Source organism: Lagopus leucura, unplaced genomic scaffold, assembly GCF_019238085.1.
Source record: "Lagopus leucura isolate 7727_CA_CO unplaced genomic scaffold, USGS_WTPT01 Super-Scaffold_73, whole genome shotgun sequence".
Lineage (NCBI taxonomy): Eukaryota > Metazoa > Chordata > Aves > Galliformes > Phasianidae > Lagopus > Lagopus leucura.
The window spans coordinates 87,422,310-87,434,611 of record NW_024962252.1 but is presented as its reverse complement, the minus strand read 5'-3'; the positions used below and the strand labels follow the sequence as shown (position 1 = coordinate 87,434,611).

At 42.3% G+C, this 12,302-nt stretch overlaps 1 protein-coding gene across 1 annotated transcript in view; it reads right to left on the bottom strand.

The window, feature by feature from the left end:
• The window catches only part of MRPS5 (mitochondrial ribosomal protein S5), a 43,622-nt gene extending 33,167 nt beyond the window's left edge, over positions 1 to 10,455 (bottom strand). The window contains exons 1-2 of the mRNA XM_042886614.1: positions 10,353 to 10,455; positions 6,226 to 6,363 (exon numbers count right to left, since the gene is read on the bottom strand). Coding sequence (XP_042742548.1) covers positions 6,226 to 6,363; positions 10,353 to 10,422 — 208 coding nt within the window. The 5' untranslated portion in view covers positions 10,423 to 10,455. The remainder of the gene's footprint in view (positions 1 to 6,225; positions 6,364 to 10,352) is intronic.
• Positions 10,456 to 12,302: the final 1,847 nt, after the last annotated feature.

Here is a 12,302-nt window from a genome sequence, read left to right as displayed (position 1 = left end):
AAAGCAGTGAACAAATTCACAGAAGAAAAAACACTCAAATATACAAAACACAGAAGTTGCACACTGTAAATCACTGAATGTTGCGAGGATTTTTTGCCTTCCAATATTTGAAAGGAACATATAACAGGAGGGGGAACAACTGTTTACGAGGGTGCATAGTGACAGGACAAGGGGGAATGGTTTCAAACTAAGACAGGGGAGGTTTAGGTTAGATATTAGGAGGAAGCTTTTCACACAGCGGGTGGTGGCACACTGGAACAGGCTGCCCAAGGAGGCTGTGGATGCCCCATCCCCAGAGGTATTCAAGGCCAGGCTGGATGTGGCTCTGGGCAGCCTGGTCTGGAGGTTGACGACCCTGCACACAGCAGGGGGGTTGAAACCAGATGATCTCTGAGGTCCTTTTCAACCCAGGCCATTCTACAATTTTCTGAGCAGCTGTTCATCCCCATGTGCTCATCCAATTCTCATTTTCTTCCCATAACACATGCCACTGCTGGAGATCGGATGCTCAGACAGACATATGGTCTAATGAGGCAAGAATTTCCTCATGTTGTAAAAGGTCCTTTTTAACTCCTAGATTGCCTTACAGTAATGTCTAATGGATCAGTTTTCATATTTGAAATCTGTTGGTTTTTTTGAAAGACATTTCTGAAACAATGGTATGGACTCAGTAGGGACTCCTGATTTCTAAGCCTCTGATCTTAAGCTTTATTGAGATACAAAGCCTGAAAAAAAGAAAAAAAAAGAAAAAAAAAAAATCAAGACTATGCTCAGTCTTAAGCAATATACATTTAATTCGTCTTCCATTAGTTCTCCTCTGTTTTCATGTAAGTATACGTTCCCAATGCTTCAATTTTACCTGTATAATTAGCCAAAGAACTTTTATTAAGAAACAAAGCAGCATATGGGCAGCATAACATATAAAAGACAAAGACACTGAAACAATGTTTCAAACTTTCAAAGACTGCTTAATAACAACAACCAAAGCAGTTAACATAGAAGTGGCTGGGCAAAAAACCCACATAGGTAAGTTGTCCTAAGAACAAAAGCTACAACTCATTTCAGTGGCTGAACACCAAGCAAACATGAGGTGAATGATTTAGGTGTCACTTCAGATTGCACATGTTAACTTCAGCTTCCAAGCACAATACTTACCAAGGCTGGAGTCAGCCTTATAATTGCTGTAGAACTAGGCACTTCATATACAATAAGTGAAACATCTAAAACAAAGGAGAAGTCTGATTTCATAGCTTCACACGTCTTCAACACACACATAAATACATGAGGCATCGTCCTCACAAGAGGAAATAAAACTGAGCAATGTGTATTTTGGAGATCTTGACATCCTCAATGCGGAAACAACGAACCTCTCCATATGCTGCTACTGACAGTGACAAGTGGTAACTCATTAGTTGTTTTTCTGAGTGGTCATACTTCATTAAATAAAAAAAATTAAAACCTGAAAAACGATCTCTTTTCCTCTTTGATTCTCAAGTAGGCAAGGCAGAAAAATGAACTACTCAATCTGAAGACAACTCACATAGGACTGGGAAAATTTAATATCAAATTTAATTAACACTTAGGCTTTCAGGAACTGATGCTTCAAATAAAGAACACAAATGCAGAGATTTATACAGAGTGTAATTGCTTGCAGTAAGGAGAGTCTCCAAAGACAACACATGTTACTCTGAGTACAATTTTATATTGTTGGTCTAAATACGATTCTCTCTTCATTGCTACAATCTATTCTATGAGCTCTGAAAGATAGTCGTGTTTCTCACTCTGTATTCTAACCTATAAGGAAACATCACCTAGCAACAGAGAAATCAAGTTCTTTTTTTCTCAACAGTAACTAATGGAATTAACACTGACAGGGAAAGCATAATTGTGGTACAACTGCAGGCTCAAATAAAAGATCTTTAGTCTTGTATACTCTTGGATACAGAACAGATTTTGGAGAAATTTTGCTTACTGTTATTGCCAAAAGGTTTGGATGATAGGGGACAATTCCTTTCAGTATTCATGACATATCTGTGTGCCTCTGGTGCCTTCAGAAATGGCAGCTTACATATTTCAACCCAATTCTGTAGTGTAAAGGTCTTTACTTCACATTTTCCTCACACAGATACGTACTTCTCCCATGAAGTATACAGTACTTTTTAAGCCACGTTTCTCAACAACTACAAGCTCAAGCACCTGCGTGGGAAAAGCCAGAAGCATTGGAATTTAAAGCCCTCAAGTTGCACTGGGCAGGTTTAGGTGGGACATTAGGAAGAATTTTTTCAAGAAGGTGGCCAAGCACTGGAACAGAAAGCTAAGGAGCGTGGTGGTGTTTGCATCCTGGGGGGGATTTAAGAGATGTGCAGATGCTGCACACAGGGGCATGATTTGTTGATGGTCAGACTTGGTGATCTTGAAGGTCATTTCCAACCCACACATACACTCTCCAGTCTGCCTGCTTGCTCATAAGAGCACGTAAACGTGAAAAGAGGTAGGGAAGGAAAAGTGCTCTATCTTCTCACACAAAAGCTGGATGGAAACAGGCACAAGCAATACTATCTGTTATGCCAGGTTTGTTGAGATACAGCTTTTCAGAGGGAGGTATTCATTTTCCAATCATCATCTGAAGGAAAAAAATCAGGTCCTTTCTGCACATGAAATCGTTAAGTAAATACAAACATAATTGCTTTTCATATGGGGTGGGTGGAAAGGGGAGGGATGGGCAGCATTTAATCCTGAAATAACGAGAGCATTTTAAATTACTTAGTCACAAACTCACTGAAGTACATCACCAAACAAAACCAAATCCCAACATATGCCCCTTCCAAAGTGCAGCAGCCAGCTATATAGACCAGGACCACAGACTGCCTAGGATAACTGCAATTCCTCCAATTTAAATGAGTTAAACTAAAGATCAAGCTGAAGGGTACAGGTGACCCTGCTAACAAGAGCATGCCAACAATTTTTAGAGTATGATGGAAGAGAAGTAAGCCTTCATTAATGAGACACAAAAGTACCATCACTTTCTCAGTCACGAAGAACTGTCATTTGACATTTCATTTGAAAATTATATTTCACATTAAAAATGCAGATACGATCATTCCATGTTACCACTCTACTGAAACAACCACATTACTAAAGGATATGAGTGCCATAATGTGATTTATACTGTTAATATCATACTTCATTTGAATTTTGAAGATGTTGAACTATTAAACTCCAGCTGTTAATTACCAGGGAGAAAAGAAAGTGGAAACAACAACTCAGCAAGAAGACCTGCTCCAAAACCAGCAGCCTTCCACAAAAACAAAACCAAACCAGGCAGGAAAACCAAAACCAACCTTCTTGGTTTAGGAGTATTTCTAGAGAACCTAGAGAAGAATGATGCTTCAGAGAAGTAAAAGCAACATACGAAGGCATGTTTCTAAAACCCTGATGGAACCCAGAGATGCAGTAGTTAGTGTGCAAGGAGACTGAACAGCATGAAAAGCCAATGTGGTCACAGGTGCTACTAAAAGGAAGCATGCAGACAGCCACACATTGTCCATTCATGGCAGAGCAAATTCATGCACCCAGCGAAGGTGTTTGAACAGCCACCAGGGCAGCTCTTCAAAGTACTCTGCACTTGACAAGAAAGTGTCGTTTTCCTTTTACAATTCTTCATTTACACCACCACAGCAGAACACAAAACCATGTCAAGAAGGATCTAGTAGCTAAGCTTCAACTGATCTCTGCTCCACACCCACAGTAAACAAGACCCACTGAGCCCCACTCTAGTCAGCTCTTCAGATCAGTAAGGTCCCAGAGCTTCCCACCCACCCGATGCCCTCAGATGTGGGTCAGCGCTTTGCAGCAATCCCACGTGGACTCACAGGATGGCTGAGGTGGGAAGGCACCCCTCGAACTCCTCCTCCAGAAGGGCTGCCCAGATCCAGCAGCTTCTGAACATCTCCAAATATAGAGACTCCACAGGCTCCCTGGAAAGCCTATGCCAGTTCTCAATCTCCACCACAGTAGCATTTCTTTATGTACACACACAACTTCCTGAGTTTCCACTGTCCATTGCTACCCTCAGCATTTTCCTTCTAAAAACTTACAAAGCCCAACCGTGCCAGATACAGCTGTTCCTGACACCCATTTCTCAGTTCCAGGAATAGGTGATCCCAAATGAGTTTCAAGAAATGGTGCACAAAGTAAAACAGGTTGGTGCTGTATCCTAAGCCCAGTATAGACAGGGTTAGAAAACAACAGGTCTTAAGACTCACACCTACATTCACAAATTGAACAAATGAATTGCACAAAGTTTTGCTGCAGTTTTAACTCAATGGCTTATCTTTCCACTGCACGCATCTAAGCAGAAAAAGAACAGAACATTTGAGAGTAATCGTAATGCCAAGATTAGCACTGTACACCTCATCTATCATTATCTTATTTGTATGGGAACTCAGCAGATTTGGCTCATGTTTGAAATCAATAGCATAAAATTTTACGCTTCCTAACAAACTGCATGATGAATTGCACAAAGAAAAAGCAATTACTATATTCTCTAGGTTCCTATGGGATCACCTCATTTATCCAGCCTTTCTGATTGCTTTGAAAAAATGCATAAACCTGTTCTTAAGCACCAAGTACTATTTTATCATGTTCAACCCACATTTGTAACCTGCCTTTCTAACAAAAGAGCCTACAAAGTAAGGTAGCACATTACTTCCAAATGATAGTGTAATACGATTTTATCCAGTCTGGTTCTTAAAAGTGAAGAACCCTACAGACTGACCTCTTGAATAAAAACTGTTCTTAAAACAACCATACTTTGAAACTCTCAGTATTCCAGCTTCCATCTCTGCTGAATACATACAAGAAGTACTTCAATTATTCCAATTTCTTGTATCTTATTAAAGTTCAATTTTATGTAGCTTGCCTAAATATAACTTCCTTAAAATTTTATTAAGTCAAACAATAACGATGCCATTACAATAAATGCTTTTGATTAAGTCACCTAAAAGGCAGCTGGCAGAATTTCTCATAAAGCAGACCTCATCTAGATGTTATGAATACAAACACAAATTAGGGTAACATCTACCCTACAAATAATCACAGGGAAATACCTTGTAGAATTATATTTTACATTTAAGATTCACAAAATCACTTGCCCACAAAAGCTGTGGGTTCCCCATCCGTGGAGGGGCTCCAGGCCACATTGGGCAGCCTGAGCTGGGGAGGAGGGCAGCCCTTCCCACAGCCAGGGGTTTGGGGCTTTAAGGTCCTCTTCAACCTGAGCCATTCTGTGAGTCTACGAAAACAAAGAGTGTTTAGCTTCACAGATAGTTTTATCTTGCCATTAGTGCCTAAGCTCTAAGCAGTTGGCATCCTCAAAAACCTTCCCCATCAGCCTCCGCACTGCAGCCCTTGGCAGGTCTTTCAAGCCCCTTCTACCATCATTTGTTTGGAAAGAAAAAAAAAAATAAAATCCACCAACAGCCAAAATATACTGAATAAGAACAGACAGACAGCATGATCACTTAAACCTCTTTTGTATTTAAAATACATACACGACTCTACCACATTTATGTCATAAAGATTGGAAAACACCATTGTTCTTTAGCTCATGGGTTATAAAGTGTCAACATGACTCTGAAACTTCAGTTATCTCCTCCAGAAATTATGTTCTTACTATTCCCCCTGTTGCGCTGTGGGATAATGCCACAGACAAGGAACCACAAAATAGGATAACAGCCATCATTCCTCAGTTACATCAACCACGCATTTAATTCCTTCCAGGATTGGAGGACAATACTGTAGCTGGGCTGACAATTAGCAAGACATTATCAACGGTTTCTGTTAAGCATGTTATTGTGTTTTAATTATTTCATTTTTGAGACAGAACAGCTTAAATAGTACATCTTGTCTATGGCTCAAAAACCATTTGGAAAATAAACACATAGTTCACGCTGTCAGTAAAGGACTAAGAAATAGAGGGGAAGGTGTCTTTCCCTCCCATACAATTAAATATTTTGAATGGATTCATTGTGATGCAAATCAAATACTTGCTTGCTATTGAAATGAACTTTATGCATGCAGTTCCATCAAGAAATGTAGGTGCGACCATAATCTTATGAGATACAAAAAAATTACTAAAGATAGATTTTTGTGATCTTCCCAAAGCAAACTTCTCTTTCTTTCTGTTTGCTACAGACAGTAATTTTAATCCAATTCAAGACTTACACGTATTGAAGAAACTGCTTTGCCTGCATTGCTGTACTGTCACATTCTGGGGGACAGAGATGGAACACCGCACCTGGAAAGCCCATGCCAAGCTAGAATAGGAACAGCAATTCCCTTTCACTGGTACAGAAGCAATGCCTGGGGATAAAAACAGAAAAAAAGTGTTTAGATAAAGGACATTTTAATTTGAAAACAGCATTTCCCTCAAGTATACACACCACATAAACACAAATAACTCCCAATAACATTTACTCCTATGATTTAGAAACTAAAGGGAATCAGATGTGAAGCCTCTGCCTGGAAGCACTAAGTTGCAGAGGGAGGTGGGGTGGGACCACTGTAATAGGAAGTATCACAGAGAGAAGGAAGCTAGGAGGCTTCTAACAAGTTGCTGATAGAGTGAGACTGCACCCTCAGAAGGTATAAATTGTCTTGGTAACAGAACTTGCAATAATGTTCTAAAACATGTCAACAGGAAGACATAAATACAGCACTGTATCACCCATATGCCTTCAGTGCTCATGAACATGCTCAACAACACAGATGTTTGTGGAGCTCCACAGCCGACCTCCCTCCTAAAGGAGCCCCACTTCTCCTTGCAGCCAATTACTTATCCACATCCAAATCACCTCTCACATCCCATACCTGCTGAACTTTTTAGAAGCCTGTGGGGAGGGACTCCACTAAAAAGCCAGCTGGGAATCATGCAGAGCCCATCAACTGGATCACCCTCCTGAGCCTCTCCAAAAACAGAACAAATCCAAACTCGGGATATCCTGAGTTGGAAGGGACCCATAAGAATCACTGAGTCCAACTCCTGGCTCCACACACAAAAACAAAACGGGCCAAGAAGAGTTCCATAACTTAAATACCATCACCTTCTAAGATTCTGACAGCAATACAAGAAAAAGCCTACAGAGGCAACAGAATCAGAACAAAGTGACAACAGAGAAGAATCACTAGGCAATAAAATCACATCAACTGCTGCAGAAATACATTTCTGACAGTGGTCAGGGCACAGAAGAGATGAAGTCAGATGTCAAAAAAACAAAGCCAAACAAACACCAGTGTTACAGAAAAGTGATGACATCTCCAACTGATCTCAAGAAGCGTAACGATTCAAAGTAGTTTTACAGGACTGCTACAACATCTGACAATTATGATTTGTAACATAAGCTCTTGAAGTGCAGGGTGAGATCCCTGTTTCTCTGAAATCAAAGAGAAAAATCTCCTAGCAACATTTTTTTAAGGATTAAGTCTTTTTTAAAATACCATACATTACGAACTCACACTTTGAAGACTGGAAGCACGAGAATTCCAGCTGAGCAGGAAATCCAGCTTTTATGTATAACAAATCCTAAGAGCTGTGTTACATTATTCTAGATGCTTGGACATATAACTGGTTTGGTCCAAATTGCAATAGGACAAGAGGAGTAGGAAGACGCTTGGAGAAAAATAAAACAAACAAAAAAAAGCACCCACAAGAAACCTCCACAATTCCCAATGCATGAAACCCTGAGTGCTGGTATTTAAGGAAGCATACCCACATACCTCTGCGCACATTGCTACAGAGGGAATAAACACTCTACAAGCAGAGCAAAAAATAAATATTTATGGAAGGTGAACAGTGGAAAACATCAGTAGATGATCCTAGAGGTCACTTCCCATGTTAAAAATTCTATGGCTCTATCTCAATCAAACTGTACTATGGTACCCACACGCATGCAGTTAATGCACCACATCCTCCATTTCCTACACAACCACCACAATACAAGTAATTTGATGTGCCCATTTCATCCAAACCTTGTTAACCTCCACTGAAGTGACACATTGGTTAAATCACCTTTCATAGACTTACACACAGTGCACAATCCCTTTCCCCATGCTCAGGGCCCCGAACTGGCACGCACTGCATTTGATTTCTACATCACCCACATCCTAAAAGGCAGCAAGCAGCCCAAACACCCGTGCATTTTCATCATGAAAGCACTGTTCAGTAAACCTGAGCCCAGCTTTTTTTCTTTTTTTTTTCTTAAACAAATGGCAACTACTCAGTAAACCCCTCTGCTTCTGTAATTATTTTCCACAGGAGTTAAATACAGAGAACTGTTCTTAGTTCTGTACTTGAGAGAAAGAAACACTGCAAGAAGTTGGTTTCAGCCATGAGAACTGCTCTGTTAAATAATAAAAAAACAACCAACCACACACACAAAAGAAAGCCTATTAAAAAAACAAAAACAAACAGCCATTGAAATGCTTATGGCACCATTATAATTGGAACTTCGCAGAAACTGCCTGAGTACTGGTACAGGCATACACATGGGAGGCTCTAGATTGAAATAATCACATCATTCTTAAGAAAAAAGAATTTTTTTTAAATATATATATATGTCCAAAAAAACAGAGGTGTATCTATTTAAATTCCAAATTGCAGTTCTGAAGATATCAAGTGCTGTCAAGTTAATCTCTAACGGGCAATGAACTTTTTTCTTGCATGGAGTTTTCCTGTTTTATATTTTGCTTGCTGCTATTTATTCAAATGAAATTACACATTCATACAAATAATCTCCAGTGGGAAAATATTTTGGAGTTATTACTATTTTCTCATGTCATCTCACAAGAGCTCAAGAAAGTCTCACGTAGTAATGAAATCTCTGCACTAAGTGATTCTCAAAAAAAAAAAACAAAACAAAACAAAACAAAACAAAACAAAACAAAACAAAACCACCTCCATCTACTTTGGAAAATTTTGTATGCAAAAACTGCTTTCAAACATTCTTGAACGTGCAAGCTGTAATTGTTTATTGGCTAAAGAACGAACATCACTTCATTATATGTTACCCTGAAGAAGGAGGCCAGGAACGTATTAACTACTTAGCTGTTCCTTTTAGAAACAGAGAAAAGGAAGGTAAGGAAGCTCCTGGACGCTGAAAAAATAAATAAATACTAATGAACATCCTTTTGGCTCTGAAGGCAAGGGAGAAAGAAGGAAAGTCTGTCAAAAGTTAAAAACAAACAAACAAACAAAAAAATACACAAACAACCCAACACATTCAGCTTCCAAGTGTTCTAACACCAGACTTCAATATATTTTTAGGAAATTACTCTGGCCTTTCTTCCCACCTCAGTCTCCAGCAATATTTATTATTCAGAGGCTTTCCCTGTAGGACAGCCGTGCCTAGGACTTCAGTTCATCAAGTTACTTAAGTTCCATAAAGGGTTCTGACAGCAGATTGTAAAAATTTATTAGCAGGATTTGTGACTGGTACCACACATGGACTGTTGTGACAGAAGTCCCTTCTGGAGAAAAGGGGAAACAGAAAGAACCAGGAAGACAGAACGTGGATGTCAAGGTAGTTTCCAATACAAGAGATGATTTCCCCTCACGTAAATATCCCATAGTATGTATATACTTTACATTAAGACTCTTTTAAGATTTCCCTTTAAGACTGTGTGCATGCATGGTGTTCGCTGTTAAACTCTATGGAGATACATTATCGCAGCCCCTAAGGAATCCCAAAGAACACAAAGGGCGGGAGATGAGAATCTTTCACTGCTGCCAACTGGAGGATCCACCACGGGATTCACTGCTGCCAAGCCTTAAGGTTAACAATGAGAGGGGGAAACTGCCCCCAGGGCTCTGCCCCAGGCCAGAGCAGCTTGGGCAAATGGAGACAGAGCTGCAGAAGGGCACGCGGCGGTGACAGAGACGAAGGGTCTTCAGCAACATAAAAAGCGCAAGGACCCTCAGCACCGCGCTGTCTCTGAGCCCACACCGCTTCACATTCGCTTCCCACAGACCCGGCAGCGCTCGCTGCTTAATAGCGCTGCGTAACAGCGTTAACATCTGACGAGAAGCACGACTGCTGCAGAGCGAAACGCAGCGCAGAACCTACAGCAGAATTACACGTCTCCGAATCACCAGCCATGCAGCCAGAGTCTGCAGCTGCAGAGCACGATCTACGGGACTCATCACGAATACCTGTGAGAACAACTGGGTTCCCGCCACACAGGCGCACGGACAACCAGAGCCGCACCGTCCCCGTGCCGGTTCCTCAGCCGCCCCCCGGCCAGCAGCTCAGCCTCCCATAGGCGCAAATACGTTACCCCCCTCCCTGCCCCCGCACCTCGCCAGGCCGCTCGCACGACACCATAGGCGCACGCCCGGCCGGCCGCCGCCACCACCGCCGCCGCCATGCTGACTTCCCGCCTCCGCAGCCGGCCACCGTACTTAGCTGTCCAACGCTCTGCCTGATAGGTAAGCAAGGGCGACGAGAGAGCTGCTCGCGACGGAAAGACCAAAGAGGAATACTGGAAAGTAGCGCCTATTTTCAGGCTGAAGCCACGCTGAAATTCTCCTCCCCGCCCTGACCATAAGCTGCTGCACTGTTAGCCTCCCGACAGGCATATTCTGAACAGCCCCAAGCTTGGAACGCTCCGCAGGACCCTACCGAATGCACGACCTCGGCATGGGGCTTTTTCCAGCGACAGGTGGTCACGTGGATGGGGCGGGGCCACCAGGCGGCGGGCCGGGGCTTCGCGCCGCCATCTTGTTCGCCGACGGGTATGGGAGGAGAGCCGCCATCTTGTTCGCTACTGGGTTAGGGCGGTGCTGGTGGCCGCCCTCGTGCTTTGGCCGTGTCCCTTGCTGGACGCTGATTTGAGAAGAGAGCTTTGCCATGCAAGAAGGGCTGCTTAGCACCAAAGCCTTGTGGCAGGGCTGCCTGATGGCGAAGGTCAGGCTGTGTGCACTGAGTGCTCTGCATGGGCTGCAGGAGACGGAAGGAAGAAAAGTGATACGGAAGGAAGAAGAGTGACACGCAGTCCTGAAGGCCCATTCCTGGTTCATTCCTGTACATTCCATGGAATAAAAAAATACAAAGAACTTGTGAACTGACCCTGTATGATTTCAGGGTACTTTGTATCATCTGACGCTCCTTAAGATTGTTGTTTTCCATGCAGTTCTCCCTGTGGGGAGGGGCAGAGGTGGGAGAGGCCCTATTCCCAGGGCTCAGCCAGCGGTGAGCTTTCCATGCCCTGCTGCACCCCCCTAGAACACAGTCCTGACCTGTCTTGCACCATAGTGCTTCTAGCTGTGTGCTGTTATCAGCTGTTTCTTTGCTGTCCCAGGGTAAAATCCTATCATAGGGATTTCACAGGGAAAAATCCTGTCACCCCAGGACTGAAAGCAGGTGAGGCAATTATTTGGGCATACGGTCATTTATGACTTTATTTGGCCTATTTTTTTTTCATGAGTGTCAAGTGAATGCCTTGGCAGTAGAACAGATTTAAACCAGTAACAGTCATTGATGTGTGAACAGTACTGCCACTGGGAGGAACAGCAATGCAGGCTGATAACAGACTGTTCCAGGGTAGGCTGCCTGCTCCACTGAAGGATAAATAGTGCGATCTAATAGGAGCAGACATAAGTTTCAGAGATGTGATTTCAATTAGGGTTTTCCTATCTTTAGATAATAGCAAAGTCCCAATCTAGCTCATTTGTTTCAGCAAGACTGATAATTTCTAACAACTGGCAATACAGACACTATTTTTTGCCCTAGTTGTTTTGCCCGTAAATCTCTATTATTTAAAGTTATTCTCCAATGTATACTTCCTATCATAGCATCAATGACAAATAAGTACGTTCTACTACTTTGGCTCCCCTTGGCTAGGAACTTCAAATGTGCAAAAAGAAACAGCACAGCATATTTGCAGCAAACAACAACAAGAACAACGAAAGCTAAATGTGAGAGTGGAGACTTGGTATAATCAGAATGATGGGTCAGCAGGAGAGAGGATAGTGCCTTCAACGGCTTTTGATTGGAAAAAAAAAAAAAACTTCAAAAATATCAGAAGCTCTAGAAGCAAAGCTGGATGTTTTGGGCAAGCACTCCCCAGGGCTGCTGGGACTGAAGGTGAGTGAGACAGAGCCACTGTGCAGTAAGGGACCAGTCAACTGTCATCCCTGAGGCCCTCCTTTACCCCAGGCTATGGGTGCACGTTCACGAGACCCCATTTCCAGCTCCTTACTGATGGGCTGCATCCAGCTCCATTCTGCACACACAGTCACTGGCTCC